The 22,151-nt window shown below is 43.1% G+C and overlaps 1 protein-coding gene and 1 long non-coding RNA gene across 2 annotated transcripts; one reads left to right on the forward strand and one right to left on the reverse strand.

Moving 5' to 3' along the window:
* LOC102167109 lies at nucleotides 1,258-20,615 on the reverse strand. Its single transcript, XR_002341932.1, has 4 exons — nucleotides 18,454-20,615; nucleotides 7,354-7,481; nucleotides 2,721-2,813; nucleotides 1,258-2,085 (listed from the first exon to the last, which is right to left on the reverse strand). It is a non-coding gene; the product is annotated as an uncharacterized LOC102167109 (long non-coding RNA).
* WNT8A (Wnt family member 8A) lies at nucleotides 2,107-12,467 on the forward strand. The gene is made up of 6 exons (XM_003480918.4): nucleotides 2,107-2,644; nucleotides 2,739-2,772; nucleotides 2,954-3,092; nucleotides 4,507-4,632; nucleotides 5,329-5,471; nucleotides 7,098-12,467. The coding sequence occupies exons 1-6, from the start codon at nucleotides 2,577-2,579 to the stop codon at nucleotides 7,644-7,646; spliced, it is 1,059 nt and encodes a 352-aa protein (XP_003480966.1). The 5' UTR covers nucleotides 2,107-2,576; the 3' UTR covers nucleotides 7,647-12,467.

Here is a 22,151-nt window from a genome sequence, read left to right on the forward strand (position 1 = left end):
AATCCACAAATAACAAGTGCAGGAGGGGCTGTGGAGAAAAGGGAACCCTCCTGCACTGTTGGTGGCAATGTAAACTGGTACAGCCACTATGGAGAACAGTTTGGAGATACCTTAGAAATCTATACATAGAACTTCCATATGACGCCACAATCCCACTCTTGGGCATCTATCCGGACAAAACTCTACTTAAAAGAGACACGTGCACCCGCATGTTCATTGCAGCACTATTCACAATAGCTAGGACATGGAAACAACCCAAATGTCCATTGACAGAGGATTGGATTCGGAAGAGGTGGTATATATACACAATGGAATACTACTCAGCCATAAAAAAGAATGACATAATGCCATTTGCAGCAACATGGATGGAACTAGAGACTCTCATACTGAGTGAAACGAGTCAGAAAGACAAAGACAAATACCATATGATATCACTTATAATTGGAATCTAATATCCAGCACAAATGAACATCTCCTCAGAAAAGAAAATCATGGACTTGGAGAAGAGACTTGTGGCTGCCTGATGGGAAGGGGAAGGAGTAGGAGGGATCGGGAGCTTGGGCTTATCAGACACAACTTAGAATAGATTTACAAGGAGATCCTGCTGAATAGCATTGAGAACTTTGTCTAGATACTCATGTTGCAACAGAACAAAGGGTGGGGAAAAAAATGTAATTGCAATGTATACATGTAAGGATAACCTGATCCCCTTGCTGTACAGTGGGAAAATAAAAAAAATTTTTTTTAAAGTATCTTTTTTTTTGGTCCTTTGGTTTATATTATTACAGCACTTTCATGTGTAAACATTAGATTATTGATTGGGAAGGTAGAAAACAGAGAAAAGGCCACTGAGGCAAATTCAGTGGGCTTTTAGCAAGTGACTAAGTCTGGGACACTTCTGTTTCCCAAGGAGAAATCTCACAAGCAAGAAGAGGAAGAGAACTTGCTGGGCTGAGAGTCAGAGCTTTAGTCTATTAAGGACATTTTGCATTTGAGACAGTCACACCCATTCTTCTAGAAAAATGAAACAGGAAAAAAAAAAAAAAAAAAAAAAGACACAGAATAGGAGCCCAGATTACTTATTATTAGATTTCAGTATATCTAAAAATCATTCTGTTAAACTGCTATAAAAATTTCTAAACATTTTTGGGGTTCTTTTATGGCCCAGTGGATTAAAGATCTGGTATTGTCACTGCAGCTGCTTGGGTCGCTGCTGTGGCCCAGGTTCACTCCCCCTGGCCTGGGAGCTTCCACATGCCATGTGTGTGGCAAAAAAAAAAAAAAGAATAAAAACATTTCTAAACATTTTCATTTCTGTACTTATCTTCTCACATAAAGACAACAGTTGGCAGGCACCAATTCCAGTCCATATTTTGAGTGCACTGCTCTTAAAAGGCCTGGGGACTCTTTGGCCCCTAGAACTCCTTTAGTGGAGGGACATAGGAGCTCCCTTCTTCATCCGAATCAGGTACAGGGTGGCGTGAGGTGATCTGGACAGTGACGGTCACCAGGGTAATGAGTTAGGATTGTAACAGCCTATCTGTACTTTCTTGTTCATCTCTTCAATCTGCTTTCCCCAGTCCTAGAAAAGTTTCGCCAACCCGAGGAAGATCTCCAACCCTTCCCTGTAGTCCCCAGTCTACCAAATGGTCCTTGGGTTCCTTCTAGGGGCCACAAGTTCCTTCATTCATTCATTTATTCACCATTGTTCATTCATTGAGGCATCTTCTTTGGCACTAATACAGAGTGAATCTAAAAGACAGAGTCCTGCTGAAGCAGCTAAGTCCCAGCAACAAAGTGGTGTCAGAAAGGCATCAGTCTTTTCAAATACAGCCCTGGGTGGCGGTGAGCAAACTAAAGCTCTAACAAATATAAAATGTAGACCTACTAGGAATGAAAGACATTTACCAGAACTTACTCAGGTAGAGTGTGGTGGAAGGGACTGTTGCAGGGGTGTCCTCTGAAGTGTTTCTGCTCCAGGGTCCCTCATGACTTTACAGAGACCAAGGAAGGAGGGAGGAGGGGTGCCCTTGCTTACTGGTATAGGAGAAGGCCCAGATAGAGTTCCTTTATAATCATGAACACCTTGGGAAGGAAGACAGGACAAGGAGGGAGGTGTTATTAACAGATGAGGACACTGCAGCTTGGAGGGGTGGGTGACCTGTCCTCAGAATGAGCAGTTAGGAAGGTTGCCTGCTCCAGGCGGCAAGATTCTGAGAAATAAGCCCTCGAACAGGAAGAGACAAAAGTCTGACTTATAGAGGACAGAGACCTCCTGGTTAAGAAAAGGCTGCAGGCCCTCTGGCAGCCTGGGAGGGAAGAAGGGCTGCAGGGCGGGGCAGGGCGGGGCTTTCCTTAGAGGCCTTGGGCTGAGTCCCTCCTCCCTGGTCCCCCATTGGGTCAGTAGCTCCTGCAGCCCTGCCAGTGAGGGACAAATGAGAAGAGCTGTTGATTTTTCCCCCCCTTGGCCACTCAGCCTTTCCCCACATAAATACTGAGGAAGACCCTGCCCTCTCCTCACTTCTCTGGACTTGGCCCTGGGCTAGAACTGATCCCCTGGGGGTGGGGATCAGGCCATGGGGGACCTGCTTATGCTCAGGGTAGCTGTGGGCATATGCTATGCCACTTTCAGTGCCTCTGCCTGGTAAGTCTTTTCCCCCACCCCTCACTCCTCACCAAGGAAGCTCCCATTATCTCATCCCCATTCACCAGTGCCTCACTTTTTCTCTTTTTGGTAGGTCAGTGAATAATTTCCTGATAACAGGTCCCAAGGTAGGATAGTCTCCTGCATCCGGGTTCCTAAGGGAACTCCTCTGGGGAAGGAAAAGAGGGGAGGGGAGACAGGGCCATAAGTTACCCACTCAGAGGAACCCATTGAGTCCTGCCTGCACCCTCTACCCCAAACACCCTGCCCTGAGTCAGGGCTGAAGCTTATACCCTTTCCCTTTGCCAGGCCTATCTGACCTACACTGCCAGTGTGGCCCTAGGTGCCCAGAGTGGCATCGAGGAGTGTAAATTCCAGTTTGCTTGGGAACGCTGGAACTGTCCTGAAAATGCTCTCCAGCTCTCCACCCACAACAGGCTGAGAAGTGGTAAGTTTGTGCACCTGTACAAGAGGATGTATGTCCACGGAGGTGGGCTTGCGGTATGTGTGTGTGTGTAACATATATGTGTACAGTGAAATGAAGAAGCTCTCAGTGATCTACCACTTCCTTGTTGTGTGACTTTTAACTGAGTTACTTCCCCTCTCTCCACTTCAGTGTTGTCATTGGAGCCAATAAGGTCAGCTGTTTAGCTCCCCGGGAGTATTGTAAGGTTGAATGAGGTGAATACAAAGGTATCTCTATACAAATGTAATTACTCTGTTTTTTAAATACAAGCCTGTATTTGTGTATGTACACACTTGCACTGATTTGCATGAAATAAAAATGGGGGAAAATGTAGCCCTTGAGGAAGTTTCAGCTGGCATAAAATCCCAACAATAGAGAAACTGAGAGTTTACCTTGAGCTAGCCTCAGATGGAAAGAGAGAGTGTGTGTGTGTGCGCGCGCGCATTTGTGTGCGTGTGCATCTGTACACCTGCGCATCTGCTTGTCGTTTTGTATAGCTATTTGCACGAAAATCATTTATGTAGAAACTGCTAATAAAGAGTTGCCTAAGAAGAGCTGGGGGAAGGGAAAAAAGATGGGGACAAAAAGAAGTGTCTTCCTGTGGCTTATACAAATAGGATGGACAGTGTGTGGAAATGAAATGGGACAATGTTTGTAAAGAGGTGGTGAGTTTCGAGCTGAGTAAATGGTGGGGACGATCATCATGGTTATTACATGGCTCCAGCTCCATGTCCGGAAGAAAAAACATCCCTCTCTCTTTCCTAAGCAAGTCTCGTGGCCCTGAGTCCTCACTGCCTGAGTGCCAGATATAGTGGCTAATGGACAGAGGCCTAGGCTGGATACCAGGGGGACAGGGTCCTGGTCCCAGCACCGTAACTGGTAAGGAGAGTGGCCTTGGTCTCATCACTTTACCTCTGGGTTTTCTTTCCCCGTCTGTAGCATGGGGTGTTCACTCCTACCTGGATGAAGTACGAATGCTGCAAAGGCATGCACTGTTCTCTCAAGTAGAAGAGCATCCTCTTTTTTTTTTTTTTTTTTTTTTTTTTGTCTTTTGTCTCTTTAGGGCCGAACCTGCAGCATATGGAGGTTGCCAGGCTAGGAGTCTTATCAGAGCTGCAGCTGTGACCTATACCATAGCTCACGGCAACACCGGATCCTTAACCCACTAAGCGAGGCCAGGGGTTGAACCTGCAACCTCATGGTTCCTAGTCGGATTCGTTTCTGCTGCACCACGATGGGAACTCCTTTTTTTTTTTTTTTTTTTTTTTTAAAGAGCACCCTCTTAATAAACCCGAAGAGAGAGGGGGACTGGGAAGAGAAATGAAATGGCATGGCTTTTCCAAAGCCTCTGCTTTAGGTCATCTGGGTTCTAGTTTCCGGTCCTCTCTTTCCAAAGCCACCAGGGAGACTTCTTTCATTCATGCTATCAGCTCTGCTGGAGTCATGTACACCATCACCAAGAACTGTAGCATGGGCGACTTTGAAAACTGTGGCTGTGATGAGTCAAAAAATGGAAAAACAGGTAATTTATGCTCCCTGACGGGGGTGGGGAGAGGTGAGGGGTACAGGCTAAAATCTTCCAGGGGAAAGGCTGGGGGACAGAGCTTCCTCAAAGCCCTAGACTCCAGCAGCTACTTCATTGGTGGGTGCTCCTAGGTCTAGACCCTCATAAGAGTTGAGCTGAGTCCATTATTTCAGGATCAGCACGTAGCGCCAAGCTCTAACACCAACAAAGTAGCTAGGAAGGAAGAGGCCAAAGAGTTTAAAGCTAGGCTTCATATTTTAGACTTAGAATGACTTATCCATAATCTAGAGCTCCTCAATTATTTGTGTAAACCTAAGAGAATTACTCAGATTTGTCAACTAATGAGGGAAGATGTGTCTCTAATAAGGCTATTGTAGGATAATGGGGCAGAATTCTAGAATGTCTGAGCTGCAATGAACCTTTGAAATCATCTAGGCCAGCCCAAGTGTACCTACTTTTACTTGAATTGCCTGGAGCTGGGGAGAGCCTGAAGGAGGGGCAGTTGGCTTTGAGAACAGCACTTCCCCCTGCCCACTCCGAACACCTCCATTTCCCTGTTTCACCTTTAACTATAGCTCTACTTGCTTCTAGGACTCTTGGGAGTGGTTTGACTATGTCAGCTAAAATGACCATGACTTCTCCGGGGGCTGAGCAGGAAGCTATATGCAGAACTTATACTTTCCTTATGTGTAGGAGGCCATGGCTGGATCTGGGGAGGCTGCAGTGACAATGTAGAATTTGGGGAAAGAATCTCCAAACTCTTTGTGGACAGCCTGGAGAAGGGGAAGGATGCCAGAGCTCTGATGAATCTTCACAACAACAGGGCAGGCAGGCTGGTATGTATGAGCATTGACAAGTGAGCCATCAGGTTCAGTGTTTACAACAGTCTCACGTCAGTACAGACCTTTACAGCTTACCAAGAGCTGCCTCATACGTGTTTTCTTCTCACACCACCCAGCAGGACTGGGATAGCTACTACCCCTATTCTCTGGATGACAAAGCCAGTTAAGGCAGAGCCAAGTGGCAATATAACTTATAAGCATTAGAACCAGGCAATGAATGTAAATCTTCTAGTCTAGTCCTTTTATCACTAAATCGTATGTGCTAGCTCCTTTTGCATGCAGGTTTCTGAGAACACAGAACAATACAGAACCAAGGTCTTGATTCCAAGACAATTTTTTTTTTCTTTTTTCGGTTTTTAGGGCCACATTTGTAGCATATGGAAGTTCCCAGGCTAGAGGCTGGCCACAGCCATAGCCACAGCCACAGCAATGTCAGATCTGAGCCTCTGCAACCTACGCTGCAGCTTGCAGCAACGCCAGACCCATGACCCACTGAGAGAGGTCAGGGATTGAACCCATATTCTCATGGGTACTAGCTGGTACTTAACCTGCTGAGCCACAATGGGAACTCCAATGACTTAAAATTTTAAGTTAAAATTTCAACTGCATGTTCTAGGAAATAACATGGGTTTATTATCCAAACTTAGAGGGGTTGGGAGTGACCTAGGTTTCTCTGGAAGGTCTATTCTCCCTAAGACTTGGTGGGCTAGCAGTCCTTGGAGTGTTCTGAACACAAATCTGGAAACTAATTATATTTAGAGATAAGAGCATAGAAATTTCCCATTTGAATCTATACCTAGATGTCTTGTTGCCCAGGGCAAAGGAAAAAGGTTTTCAAGGCAATTACACCCACAGGTAATTGCCTTTGGGGCAGGGGTTCAGACTCCAGAGCTTCCTTCCCTCTGGGAGAGGGCCCGAAAGACAAATCCAAACACCCACAAATACTCTAGCCCCCAGCTGCGAGACAGTAACTGTGTCAATGATTATATTTTTTCCTTTTTAATTTACAAACTACTTCCTTGATCATTCTTATTCTAATTGGGCAGAAAGAGAAACAAGCTCACAAGTGCAGTTGGGTCTTGAGTCTAGGTTTCCTGATTCCAGTAACCCTTTTTTTTTTTCCTTCTAGGGCCACACCTGTGGCACATGGAAATTCCCAGGCTAGGGGTCGAATTGGAGCTGCAATTGCCAGCCTACACCACAGCCACAGCAACAGGGGATCCAAGCTTTGTCTGTGACCTCATGGCAACACCAGATCCTTAACCCACTGAGCAAGGCCAGGGATCGAACCTGCATCCTCATGGATACTAGTCGGGTTTAACTGCTGGGCCACGAAGGTTACTCTTTCAGTAACCTTCTTAACACTTGCCTAGCTTTCCATAAGAATCACCCAAGGGAGCTTTAAAATCATTTAACACCAAGGCTTTTAAACCCTTGAAATTCCTAATTGAGAAGCTGGGAGGTAGGGCCCAGGAATAAATATTTTTTCACAGACCGCTCCTGTAATTCTGATGTACTCTAAAGTTAAGAAGCACACCTCTAAAATATTCCATGAATTGCTAGCCTTTGGTCTTCCCTACCCTGAGCCATTTTCCTTTTGTCCTTTCTTTCTCTCTGAAGGCAGTGAGAGCCACCATGAAAAGGACCTGCAAATGTCATGGCATCTCTGGGAGCTGTAGCATCCAGACATGCTGGCTGCAGCTAGCTAACTTCCGGGAGATGGGCAACTACCTTAAGGCCAAGTATGACCAGGCACTAAAAATTGAGATGGATAAGCGGCGGCTAAGGGCTGGGAACAGTGCCGAGGGCCACTGGGTACCTGCTGAGGCCTTCCTTCCTAGTGCAGAAGCCGAGTTGATCTTTTTAGAGGAATCACCTGATTACTGTATCCACAATTCCAGCCTGGGTGTCTATGGCACAGAGGGTCGGGAGTGTCTGCAGAACAGCCACAACACATCCAGGTGGGAGCAACGTAGCTGCGGGCGCTTGTGCACCGAATGTGGCCTGCAGGTGGAAAAAAGGAGAACTGAGACTATCAGCAGCTGTAACTGCAAATTCCAGTGGTGCTGTACAGTCAAGTGTGACCAGTGTAGGCATGTGGTGAACAAGTACTATTGCACACGCACCCCAGGCAATGCTTGGTCTCAGGGCCAAGGCAGCATGCCATAGCACCCCGTAGCAACTTACTTGCTCAGTTGCATGACAATGGAGGGGAATACAGCTTCTTTCTTGGAGAAAAAGAGAAGAAAACAATTGGAAAGTCACAGGGTTGATTTGTAGTCTTCTTGATATCTGCTGTGCACTGGGAAATGGAGGCCCAAGATTATACAGCATATTCTTGACAGAGCTGTAATAAGAATCTGGGTCTCCTAACTTGAGTAGACCCTATTTCATCTTTCCTGCAAATTAGTTCCTAGTCTTTGTGCATGTAGTTTTACAGCTTGCTAAAGGGGGAGTTTGGTTTGGGGTCCATATCCAAAAGGACCTTCAAAGTTTCAGACCATGTCCAATCCAGCTGTATGGCTGAGAATCAGAGGGAATGGAAGCAAAAAAAAAAAAAAAAGAAAAGAAAAGAAAGAGAGAAGGAAAGAGTTCTGTTTAGACTCCTAAAGGAGCAACTTTGCTAACTCCAGAAAGATAAGTGGGGCAGAGACTACATACCGGCCTAGAGGGAGGTATTTAAGATGGAGTTTCCCCTTCAGATGCACTTTTAAAATACTCTCCCCACCAACCCTGGGGAAACCAGGACCCAGCATATCCTGAGGACTTTTCCAGTTCAGAAACCATCTCTGGAGTCAGGGAAAAGGGATGGTCACTGCTAAGTGGACAGGTGACGACAGCTTATCCAGTCAGGGCCCCCAAGAGGGATTTTCCCATAGAGAGCTATAAAAGGACTCTTGTTTTGTTATTTTTCCCTGAGTGGGAACTCAACTTCATTTTGCCATAAATGCTTCTAGAAGAGATATTCAACTGAGACCTTTTCTCTCTTTGGAAACGTCAGAATCAGAAAGGGAATGAGAAACCCTGCTTTCATATCCCAGTGATGCACAAGGCTAAAGGAGAAACCAGAACTATCCAACCCCCTTGAGAGCAATGTTTGACAGGTGATAAAATTGAGACCAAGAACTGGCCTATAGGAAAACAATCTAGACTTATGGATTTAGAAGATATTTTAATGCAACCTAAGCAACTTGAGGAATAAGAAAGCCCTTTGAACTTGAATTATATTCAAAGTGTGTTTGCTCTCCTAACTTGGGCTTCCCAGGGTATCTACACATCAAGAAACTGAGCCCCAGGGCAAGATACTAGGAAAGTTGTGGATTCTACCTTCCTCATTTGCACTTCTACATACTCTACTGCTAATCTTTGAGGGAGGAGGAGTTTCCCATAAAGAGAGCCCTGGGGCTTAGCCACTGGTCTCCTAAATCTGAGCATCTCAGCCTTAGGAGTCTCCCCTCTCTGCAAAGGTCAAGCACCCTGCTGGGAGGAGATATTTCAAATATGTTGAATAAACAAGTAAAATGACTGATCACCAAGAGTGGGGAAACACACTTAGCTTAATGTTTTAAATTAAAAAACAATTTAACTGTTTAACATCAGGACAAACTAGTTAAATCATGGCTGCACAATGGAATATTAGCCATTAAAATAATATTCTGGAGAAATATTTAGTAACATGAAAAATGTGTGTGATATTATTAAGTAAGTTAATTACAGAACAGCATGTTCAGGATGAACTCAATTTTGTTTCAAAAATATGAAAATATTAGCTATCATGTCATACCAAAATAGAGTGATTGGCTTTCCTTTTTGTGTTTTTCTGTTCTTTTATATTTGCCTACAATAAACAAATATTTTTGACATCAAAAGAATTAATGGTAAGTTATTTTTTTAATGCCAATAGGGAATAACCAATCCATTTTCATGTTTGAGTGAAAAGGAAGGTGAAATGTTCATTAAGGAAGTTGGCATCTTAGGAGAAACCATAAGCAGGTGCCTTCAAAGTCCACCCTGGTCTCTATTACTTCTGGTACATTTAAAACTACCATAGATGCTAGACACTAGAGACAAGGAGAAATCCATTAAAATGCAGCCTATGTCAAGGAAATGGAAGATTTCCTCTACCTCCCTCCTGCTAAGGAAAGTAAAAAAAAAACACATGATAGCTAGCAATAGAGGGAAACGTGTGCACGTGTGTGTGTGTGTGTGTGTGTGTGTGTGTGAGAGAGAGAGAGAGAGAGAGAGGGTGTGGTAGTGGGAGGGGGAATGGAAGAGATACCATCTAAGCAAAGACTGTTATGAAGTAATAGACAACCAAAAGAAAAGATTATTTCCCTGGGACTCAGAGGAAAAAACAACAACAACATAAAATTATCTGTCTTTGAGGTTAAATCCTCAATAAACATAGATGCCAAAGGACGCATCATGACACTGCTAAGAAACTGAACAAACTAGACTTTATTCCTAACTGGATCTCCATCCAAAGACCTCATCGTGTATCTGACGCCTTGTCATTTTCCCCAGGACCTTGCTGACTTTCCCAAATAATCTTATGGGGGATTTTCAGAAACTAAACCATTCTTGCTGCCCTATACAAACTGTCATTCATGGAGAAAATCCCTTGTGGGTTTATGTCTGAGGTTTTCACTAATGAAACCAAGAACAATTGGGAATTCCATGAAAAGTTTGTCCACTCCCCCAGAAAGCTCATAGTCCCACTCCTTCCAAGCCTCTTCCAGCCTCATTCATCTTAGCCTCATGGCAATCAATCACATCAACCAATCTTCCCACATGGACCCTGGGCCAAAAACTAAAGGAATTTGGATTTCTCTGCATCCATCACCTTCCTGTCAGGGATTCATTCCAAAGCATTACAGCGGCATTCAGATTCATTAGTTACAACCCTACACTCCTTCCCTTTTGGCTCATCCCTAACAAGCTGGCTCTCATTAAGGTGACAGAACACTAAATCCCCATGTTCATTAGGTTCAGGGCCCAAGACAGGCAGATTGGCAGCCACAATTTGAAAATTGGTCTTGAAAACCCACTGAAAAAGGAACTAATTCAGTAAGGGAAACCTGTCCATGAGCCTATTCACATATTTCAGTAAATCTAGGCACTGTTTCACATTGCCTGGAGAAGAGAAGCCTGTATTTTCTCAGTCTAGATCTAAAAGGAATATGCTTATGCTTGCCAGGCCCCAGCAAAGCTTTTTCTCCTCCTCTTCCCCCTCCTCCACCTCCTCTTCTTCCATTTGATATCTGCCATGGGTAGAATCAGGGACTCCTAAGAAAACCCTAAGAACTTTTTCTGGAATCTCGCATGGTCCCCTGCCTCTCTCCTCAGGACTTGCTGGTGGGTGATCATAAGGGTGGAAAGGAAGTAACTGAGACCTACTAAGCATCAGATGCTCCTTCAATCCTCAGAACAATCCAGTTAAAGGGTCGCAATTATCCCGCTGCTACCACTGAGGAAACTGTGGCTCAGAGAAGTTAAGTGCTCAACCTGAAATTAAACAGGAGGTGGTGAATTTGAATTCAGACCCGCTACCTGTTAATCTGCACTCCTCTTTACACCACTTCCACTCTGGGACCCCAGGGATCTCTGGAGACATTCTTAACCGTCAGGACAACTTTGTAGAAAGACTCCATTTATATGCAGTGAAAGGTGTCCTTTCCTCCCTCTTCTACAAGTAGGAGCCCTTCTCCAGAAAGAAGAAACCTAACTTTTGACTTGCAAAGGCCTTCCTTAGAATGATAAAGCAGATAGCCTGGCTCCTGCTGACTTGGGAAGGCAGAATCCTGGTTCTCCAGGGGGTACTCAATGAAATAAACTAACTATTGTGGTCTATATTAGAGGTCAAAGTTTCAAAGGAATGTCAAAAGTGGGTCATTAATTTTAAAGGTTAGAGGAAGAAAATGTAGGATCCAAAAAAGGACAAATTTCTAGCCCCAAATCACAAACTACTCATATCATTGCTCACAAAAGACAGTGACCAAGGGCCTAGATGAAGCTGCTTGAGTTCAGGAAAATGAAATGAAAACAAAGACCAGAACAAAGACTTCTAGAAGAAGTTGAAGATCTTTGGGTAGGCCTGGTGCTCTAAACCACCGAATTCTGTGGCATTCTCTACCACGGGAGGAAAGCTAGGTTTAAAGGAGGAAAGCGCCACCCTCCCCTCACCCCGAGTATCACCAAGTGAGACAGCTGTACATTAGACTCCAGGGCCCTGAACATCCATGGCTGGTGATGCACACCTGTCAGGCTGCCCTTTTTATCAGGAAATGGATGTATGATGATCAATGAAAGCGCTGAGAAAATTAGGCCAAGGCTCCGGGAAGCCTCACTTGGTCAGTGGAGGAGGAGGGAGGTTGTGAGCAAGGGAAGCGGAATCTGGGTAGGGATGGGTGGGATGTAGGTGGGTAAGGGAAAGGAGGTGCACAATCCTCAGAGTCTCAGGTACCTGCATTACACTTATGATGGGACTGGGATCTTGAGACAGTCCTTTGCCATTTTTTCAATCTATAAGCTTCTTGCAGTTTATAAGAGGTCACTTGATTCAGCAACTTCCTTCTTAGCAGGAGAAGTCCTAATCCAAGGCCTAAGCACATTATACACTCTGTGTTGAAAGACCACCAGGGAAATTATCACAGCCTTATTAATTAACTAATAAAAGAAAAATTTTTTTTAAATTTACAATTGATGACAAAAGAAAGAAAGAAGGACCACCAGGGACGGAGAAGCTAGTATTTCCTTATGTGAGATAAAGTGTCTGTTAGGACATTTGCTGCATGACTGACCTGAATCACCACTGTTATATTTTAAGTCTACCAAATCTTCTAGAACCTTTCATGATGGATTCAGGCCTTCAAACACTCTTTTTCTCCAACCTGAATAACCTAATTACTCCAGTTTTTCACTAGTTCTCTCTCACAGTCTTTTTCCTAGACTGTCTTCAAAAGCACCAGCTTTTGGAGTTCCCGTCGTGGCACAGTGGTTAACGAATCCGACTAGGAACCATGAGGTTGCGGGATCGGTCCCTGCCCTTGCTCAGTGGGTTAACGATCCGGTGTTGCCCTGAGCTGTGGTGTAGGTTGCAGACGCGGCTTGGATCCCAAGTTGCTGTGGCTCTGGTGTAGGCCGGTGGCTACAGCTCCAATTCAACCCCTAGCCTGGGAATCTCCATATGCCGCGGGATCGGCCCAGGAAATAGCAACAACAACAACAACAACAAAAAAGACAAAAGACCAAAAAAAAAAAAAAAAAAGCACCAGCTTTGGATTTCTGTGAGGAGTTAGGTGGGGCGTAAGACTGACATACTTCTAAAGCTTCAACTGCCATCACCTCTTTGCCCTCAAGTGTCGGAAGAATCTACCCATTCTTGGCTATCACAGAGCTTTGACTGCCTCATCAGGCCCCACTTGCAATTCTTCATGGCCCAAGTTCATTTCTCATTCCTTCATTGCAACCAAGCAAATCTATTTGCTTCCCAGCTGCATCAGCTGGAACCTCAATCATTAAGGTCCTCCTGTGCTAAGGGCTTGCACTGGTTTAGGGGCAAGGACATGCAAGTGATAATCAGGACACATTTCCTGCTCTGCTTCAGCTACTTTATTTATTTTCTTTCTAGGGCCACACCTGTTGCATATAGAAGTTCTCAGGCTAAGGAACTATAGCTGCCAGCCTACGCCACAGCCACAGCAATGAGGGATCTGAGCTCTACTGAGACCTACACCACAGCTCAGAGCAACACCGGATCCTTGGATCCTTAACCCATTGATCGAGGCCAGGAATCCAGCCTGCATCCTCATGGACATTAGTTGGGTTCTTAATCTGCTGAGCCACATGGGAACTCCTGCTTCAGCTACTTTAAAATTCCAGTTTTGTTTCTATGCTGAGGACTCCCAAATCCCCTGTGCAAGCTCTAAGTAGCACAGGTCTAGTATTTCATGGGAATTTTTTACTTGGGTGACAGAATTGGTTTTCTCTTATGATTCCTCTGCTTCCATCAGTAATCTAATGAAATTTTTTTTCTTTCTTTTTTTTTTTTTTGGTTTTTAGGGCAACATCTGTGGCAAGTGGATGTTCCCAGGCCATGGGTTTTGAATTGGAGCTGCAGCTGGTGGCCTATACCACAGTCACAGCCACAGCCACACAGGATCCAAGCGGTGTCTGTGACCTACAGCCACAGCTCACCACAATGCCAGATCCTTAACCCACTAAGCAAGGCCAGGGATCCAACCCACATCCTCATGGATACTAGTTGAGTTCCACCCACTGAGCCACAACAGAAACTCCTAATGAAACCTTGAGTGACTGAGGCTTACTCCTGAGTTATCTCTGACTTCTCTCAATATTCAACTTTTCATATTGTACCTGAATTTTGCAGTGACTCATTAACTAATATTTTGTCCCTTAACTCTCCACCTAACACAATGCTACCATTTTTATCTTACTAATACACAACAATTTGTCACTACCTGATTTAAAAAAAAAAAAAAAAAAGCCTGCCTTGTCCTAGAGAATAAAATTCCAATTCTTTGGCCTGACATTCTGAGTCTCCTAAACTTGACACTATCTTACTGTAAACACTAAAAAAGGTTTTCTATGAATATAATCTCAAAAATTCAAATAAATTTAGAAGTAAATTAACATAAAGTGAATAATACCTTCACTCCTTCTTCGCCCAGCTCACTGCCCTTCCCAGAGATAACTGTCTTGCTTTTCCAATTTTATCCCTTTCTTCCTTAGTTCCAGCCAGACGAGGTTATGACAGTTCCCTGCATACACCATTCTCATGGAACTTCTATATGTCAGGTGAGACCATTTCCCTGCTAAAATGCTTTTAACTCCCCAACTTCGAATGCTCCCTTCTTAAGTTCTGTCTGCTCTTTGAAACTGCTTGCCTTTTATTTGATAGAATCTAGATTTCACCACCTATGACATCTAGGCATTATGTATTTTCTATGCCTCAACGATAGCGCTGACAATCTCTTTAGAGGTAGTACCCCTCTTGGTGCTTCTGCAAGCCTGTGACAACACTCTACATTTGGTGGGTGATTCGTGCTCTCCAGACAATCACCAGTCTTACCCAAGGTGGTGTAGTGTACAAGTCACAGAATTTCAGAGATGGATGAGACCTTAGAATTCATCCTCCTCTCACTTTGCAGAAGAGGAAATAAATTTGCCCAAGGTCATTTGCCTAGTTAAAGGTCAAGTCGAGGATAGACCTGAGGTACCCAGGTCTCTAATTCCACATTTGAGCAACTGCTAGGTCCTCTACTTTTGAGGGTATGGAGAGTGGTCCAAACTACTCACAGGACCAATCAACTGAGCAGTAACTCAGACAGATAACTGATGGGGGGCAGGCTTGGATATATGATAGTAAATTTTGTTTTTAACTTAAAGAGAAGAAAGGCAAACATTTGAGTTTCACATATACATCATTGTCACGTAAGCCCAAGGCAAAGGAAAAGGTCAGCCCATTCTCCCCCATACACTACCCAGCCTGGCATATACCCCTTCTTCTCTTTCTGGGTATCTGCCTTAATTTGGCTTCACCTGAATATGAATGTTGAAAGGCACAGAATCAGAGTTATCTTGAATGTTAATATCTCTAGAAACCCAGTGCTCTTTCTATTGCTTTGTGGTTTATGCCTTTCACTCCAAAAAGCATCCTGTTTGATCATAACTATATACTCCTACTATTTATAACCTACTTCAGAGTTCCCGTTGCGGCTCAGTGGTTAACGAATCCAACTAGGAACCATGAGGGTGCAGTTGATTCCTGGCCTCGCTCAGTGGGTTAAGGATTTGGCATTGCCATGATCTCTAGTATAGGTCACAGACGTGGCTCGGATCCTGCGTTGCTATGGCTGTGTCGTAGGCTGGTGGCTACAGCTCCAATTAGACCCCTAGCTTGGAAACCTCCATATGCCACAGGTGCGGCCCTAGAAAAAAGACAAAAAATAATAAAATAAAGTAAAAATATAACCCACTTCGTCCATTTAATAATTTTTTTTTTTCGTCTTTTGTTTTTTCAGGGCCGCACCTGTGGCATATGAAGGGTCAGGCTAGGGGTCCAATTGGAGCTACAGCTGCCAGGCTACACCACAGCCACAGCAACACTAGATCTGAGCCATGTCTGCAACCTATGCCGAAGCTCACGGCAACACCAGATCCTTAACCCACTGAGCAAGGCCAGGGATGGAACCTGTGTCCTCATAGATACTAGTCAGATTTGTTTCCGCTGAACCACAACAGGAACTCCAGTAAATATTTCTTGATCACCTATTCTGTTATAGGCAGAGCACTAATCTGAAGGATGCAGAAGTTCATGACATTGAAAAGGTCTCTGCCCTCATAGAACTAGCATTTTCATGGAGGATATATACAATGAACAAGTTAAAAAAATTATCATAAATTGAGTTGTCATGATGGAAATAATAGGGTTCTTATACCAAGGTGGCAACATCTTAAGAAAAAGTGATCAGAAAAGGCTCTCTGTGAAACTGACATTTAAACTTTTACCCGAAGGAATCAGTTATAAGGCTTTAAGAAAGCTTATTCCAGAGAGAAGCATTAACAAGCAATAAGGCCCAAAGCAGAAAACACTTGGAAAATTCCAGGAACTGATAAAAGTTTGATAGAGCTGGAGAATGCTTTGCATGTGGTAGCATGAGATGAACTTAAAGAAGTAAGCAGGGCCAGATCATCCAAGAACTAGTGGGTCACAGTAAAATCTGAATTTCGTTCCTGAGCAATGGAAAGCTATTAAAGGATTTTAAGCTAGGAAGTGTTAGGATACTATTTACCTTATAACAAAAATCATACTGGGAGTTCCCACCATGGCGCAGCGGAAAGGAATCCGACTAGGAACCATGAGGTTGCAGGTTCAATCCCTAGCCATGCTCAGTGGGTTATGGATCTGGCATTGCCACAAGCTGTGGTGTAGGTTGCAGATGTGGCTCAGATCCTGCATTGCTGTGGCTGTGGTGTAGGCCGGCAGCTACAGCTCCAATTCACCCTCAGCCTGGGAACCTCCATATGCCATGGGTGCAGCCCTAAAAAGCAAAAAAAAAAAAGAAGAAGAAAACTCATGCTTGCTGCTATATGGAAAATGGACTAGAGAGAGTAGAGTATGGAAGCCTGAAGACAAGGAGGCACCTGTATTAAGGCAGGCAAGAGCTAAGAGTAACTTGCTAAGGTAGGGATAAAGTAAACAGAGGAAAGAAGGAAGATAAGCAGTATGTATAAAAGAGATAGAACCAGCACAATTTACCAGTAGATTGGATGTGATGGGTGAGAGCAAGGGAAGGATCTAGGATAACTTCCAGCTTTCTTATTTTAATAACTGAGTGGCAGGTGGTTCTGTTTATGGACACAGGCCAAAATGAGAGGACCAGGTTAGGGGTAATGGGAAGATGAGGATCAAGAGTTTCATTTCAAGGGAGTTCCCATCTTGGCACAGTAGAAACGAATCTGACTAGGAGCCATGAGGTTTCAGGTTCCATCCCTGGCCTTGCTCAGTGGGTTAAGGATCTGGCGTTGCCGTGAGCTGTGGTGTAGGATCCCTTGTTGCTGTGGCTGTGACGTAGGCCAGCAGCTGTAGCTCTAATTGGACCCCTAGCCTTGGAAACTCCATATGTCGTGGTTGCAGCCCTAAAAACGGCAAAAGACAAAAAAAAAGGAGTTTCATCTCAAGCAAATTAACTGAAATTTTTCTGAGACATTCAAGTGGAAATATCAAGCAGGCAACTGGGTATTAAGTCTGGTAAAGATGGCTAAATAAATTAGAGGAGAAATTTTTCATAGAGATGCAAATTTAGGAGTCACCAATACAGAGACAGTTTCTGAAGCCATGGAGATTTCTTAAGCAGGGTAGGAAGTGAAGGGAAGAGGGCACGGGTCCAAGGCCAAAGAAACACTATGCCTCTCCCATTGATGTCCACAAGTGCCCAATGGAAGAAGCTGAGCAACTGAACCTCTTTTTTATCCTAGGAATAGATAGGTACAGACTCTGGCAGATAGGGAAATAGATGAGCTAATCTTTGTAGGGGCAGGGAGGCTCCATCCATCTCTTCATTCGGTAAATGCCTTCTATGGGTCATGGATTGTGCTTGGTGCCTATCTGGGATGTAACGATGAAAGGATTCGGTTCCACCCAATTAAGAGATGAAGACAGAAAGCTCACCTGTGCCCATAACAATGTGGTGTGATAAATATTCTAATAAAAGTGTGCTGGAGGGGCAGTAGGAACATAGGGATGAAAGCAACCCATGTCTGACCCAGAACGGAAGAAAGCACATTTAAGCTGTGAGAGGAGTTGAACATTACAAGGCCCTAAAGCCAGAATGGCTGTCCTGCATCCTGTTTGTTTGTTTGTTTCTGTTTTGCTTTAAAACAAATCTCATGCTCCATAGAATAAAGGCAAAATCATGACAGGCTGATGGGGATAAAAAGGGAGGTTTTAGTTCTCTGTCGTTTAACCATAGAGAAAAGCCCTTTCCAATGAGCCTTAATCAGGTGTGGGGTGGGGGTAGGAGTTTGAGGAAAAAGTGGAAGAAGAGAGTAGTTTATGGCTGTTCACAAAAAAAAGCAATAAAATACTTTGCCCTGAGTTGCATAAGGGTCATAATCAGTATGATAAACTATCATTTAACATGAGGAGGAAATTGAAGTTTCATTTCCTTGCTTTTGTGGCACCCCTTGAATTGGGTTGATGACACCATTCAGTCAGTCAGCATGAGGCCTGCCTTACCAATTTTGTTTTGCAAAACAAAGCCAGTCACGGTCAAACTCAGTTGGTCAATTCCATAGATTAACATGGGAGACCCCAGGAAAGCAAGACAGCTGGGTTAGCTCTGGCTGGGAAACGACGGGTTAATCCTAGGCCAGCTTAGCAGGGAGCTTCATAAGATCTTTCAGGCTCCTGGCATTCCCACTCCTCACCCCTCCAAGAGTTTCTCACACTCACCAGGGTCCTGGGGTTGACTCTAATCTTGAGTTTGAAAGACAGGGCTGAGCTGAAGGTGTAGATACATTTCCCTACTGTGTCATATGTGGATTGTCATCTTCTCATTCTGCTTTCTTTGGACTCAGACTGGGCAGTATGGAGTGACAGAAAAAAATCTGGCTGGAATCTGTAGAAACAAACTGGGAAGAATGAAATTTTCTTTAAAAATTGACAATAATATAAAATTTCTCTCAAATTGTGGGTTCTAATAGGTGTATCTACACAATTTACAACCTAAAAAAGAAACAGCAAGGATGAAAATATTGTTAAAGTTCTACTGAATGGCGAGACATTTTTATTGTCTCTGTGGCTAGACATAGAAAATAGAGGTCCATTTTTATTGTCTCTATGGACATTAGAAAATAATTGTTGGATTTCTCTTAGAAAAAGGTATGAAGCCCATTCTGATTTCACTCCATGTCCAGAAGTTGCTGAAAAATTGAGGCTGGTTTAGAATAAATCACAATATAGAGCTTTTCAAAGTTCCCATTTACCTGAAATAATTACATTTTTCTCTCTTTCTGAATTCTGATGTTTCTGGTGAAAAAACAATTCTGCCAGTAACACATAAGGACTATAAAAAAGCCAAGAAAATCTGCACATGCAAAGAAGTGGCCTGAATAATGGGGTTTGTGTTCCAAAAGGAGATTAAAGTAATGTTTAATTTTAGTTCCCTGAAGGTTGTCTTACATTTTTCCGACAGGATTTATTCCTGCAATCTTCTTCAACAATCAACATAATTTAATTTTGAGGTAATCAAGAGAGGCAATTTAGTGTTGTGGGAAAAGTGCTGCTGATTTTGCCACAATTTTACTGTAATGCCATGCAAATCACTTTCTCAGCTTCAAAATCCTTACTATAAAAAAGAAGGAAATTTGATTAGATTGCATTAGATATTCACAAAATTTTTGTTCAAATTCTAAAATTCTATTCTAAGCCTCTAAGTTTCTCTATGCTGACATTTCTGGCCTTCATGAGATGTCTATGCCAACTGTCATACAGAATAAATTAGAACCACTTCTTGGAGTTCTCTTGTGGTGAAGTGGGTTAAGGATTCAGTGATTGCCACTGTAGCAGCTTTGGTCACTGCTGTAGCATGGGTTTGATCCCTGGCCTATGACCACATGCTGCAGGTGTGGCCAAAAAAAAAAGTACCACTTCTGGTTTCTAGAAACATGTAGTCTGTAAAACAGCAATAGTCAGATGCTCTTCAGGTATATAGTGTTATGATTAGATTTCACTAATTTGAATTTTGTGCTGAAGGAAGATTATTTGCACATTATATTCAAAAAGGATTTACTATTAAATTACCACCACAAATAAGATAGCAGGTGGAAGTTTTTAATTGATTTTTTCAATAATATTTTTAAGTGCTTCTTCTTCAAGGGGATCCTGACATAATGAATAGCACTCTAGGTCTAAGCCAGGAACATAGATCATCAGCCATTAACTTCACTCGTGACCTTGGGCATGTCTCTTAACTACCCTAAGCCTCTTTCTTCAACTATAAATAAAGGGGTTGGATTAGGTGGTTTAAAATTAATTAGAAAAACTTTGTTTTAAGCAGATGAGTAAGAACATCCAGTGGTTAAATGTAAATAAAGATATTAGTGCCTTTAGTAAAATGGAGAATGAAAAGGGATTTGGAAGTACTTTCTGAGTGAAGAAGGAAGAGAACCTATGATTGTAGGTCACAAAAAAGCAAACACATAAACTGGGTAAAGCCCCAAGTTATTTATACACAATAAATCTATTAAATGAATGAACTTGGTTTGCATACAACACTTAGTTGGCCCTAAGAGGAAAACAAGAAGTTTCCTATGTTTATGAAAAAGCACAGTGAAGTAACGGAAGGGCTTTAGAGCCAAATATAATTAAGTTCAAAACTCTGGCTCTAATAATTCCCAGATTATGAACTCTAAAATCAATCACCTTAACCTCATGATTGCTGTGAGAATTAAATAAGTTAAAGTGCTTAGCACAGTACTTGGCATATAATAGGTAACAAAAGACAGTAATCCTTCCGTTAATGATGGGAACATAATCCATATATAAATAAGTTTTTTTTTTAAAAAAGACATGAGGGAGTTCCCATCGTGGCTCAGTGGTAACAAACGCAATCAGCATCTATGAAGACGCAGGTTCAATCCCTGGCCTCACTCAATGAGTGGGTTAAGAATCTGGCATTGCCGTGAGCTGTGGGGTAGGTCACAGATGAGACTCAGATGTGGTGTTGCTGTGGTTGTGGTGTAGGCTGGCAGCTATGGCTCCAACTGGCCCCCTAGACTGGGAACTTTCAGATGCCACAGATGCGGCCCTATAAAGACAAAAAATAAATAAGTAAAATAAAAATTTAAAAAGACATGAGGTAAATATTAACAGCTAACATTAACTGAGTGCTTACTCTGCGTCACCAGGCACTGTTAGGTACTTAAACATATATTATCACATTTAATCCTTACAACAACCCTGTAAGGTAGTTACTATCATTATCCCCAGTTTAGAGATGAGGAAACAGACTCCAAGAGGTTAAGCAATTTTTCCCCGGTCACAAAGCTAGGAGGTCATGGAGTTATAATACAAAACTCTTTTGCTATTGCCAAAGGCCAAATCCTAAACCATTTCACTACATTGTCTAGTACATTAAAGGAGTATATTAAGTGCCAGAGAAGTCAGAAATTAAGCATGAGTAGTTCATAGGCACAAGAGACAAGTGTATATTACAGCAAAATATTAAGAAATTGGCTCCTAGGCTAGGAATTGTATAAGCATAAAAAAGTTAGGAGATGTTTGTCATGTGTGAGAGCAGAGTAAAGGAAGATCAAATATAGAGTTAAGAATGAGCAAGGTGAGCAAACAGATTGCTCTAGCTAGAGCAGACAAGGTTCTGGGGAGATAGGTTTTGAAAGATAAGCATTGACCAGTCTGTGAGAGCCCTGAATGCTGGAGGAACAAACATGAAATATTTTTCCAGCATCTTACATATATATACAAGACACTCAGCAATTATTTGTTGATTGTCACAATGCAGTGAAAATTAATTTCAAACCTAGCTGTCCATGGAAGAAAGAAACCTGTTTTTTGATAAGGACAATGTCTATTCAACTTGAATCCCCTGATGCACTAGAACAGGAAGAAAACATATCAGCACACTGCTTTTTTTTTTCTTCTTTCTTTCTGTCTTGACTGCCACACAGCATATTGAGTTCCCTGGTTAGGGATCTGATCCAGGCCACATCTGTGACCTATGCTGCAGCTGCGGTGATGCAGTTTGGATCTGGTGTTGCTGTGGCTGTTGTGTAGGCCGGCAGCTGCAATTCCAATTCCACCCCTACCCAGGGAACTTCCATATGCCACAGTTGTGGACCTAAAAAGAAAAGAAAAGAAAAAAAAAAAAAAAAAAAGATGAAGTGACTTCTAAAATAACAGCTGTGAAAAGGAAGAAAAATATCCTAAGAAGATGCAAGAGCATGGAAGCCAGTGAAAAGCCAACTCAAAGGGCGAAGGGTCAGGCCTCAGACCAAGGTAAACGCTCAAGAGCTGAGGACTGAAGAGTTGAGGGCACCCAGACCTACAGGAAGCTAGACAAAGGGTCTGGCTTCCTACACACAATAGTGTGTTCAGGCTGGGTCCTACGTATTAGCAAAAGAAAAGGGAAT

This window comes from Sus scrofa, chromosome 2 (genome assembly GCF_000003025.6).
Source record: "Sus scrofa isolate TJ Tabasco breed Duroc chromosome 2, Sscrofa11.1, whole genome shotgun sequence".
Lineage (NCBI taxonomy): Eukaryota > Metazoa > Chordata > Mammalia > Artiodactyla > Suidae > Sus > Sus scrofa.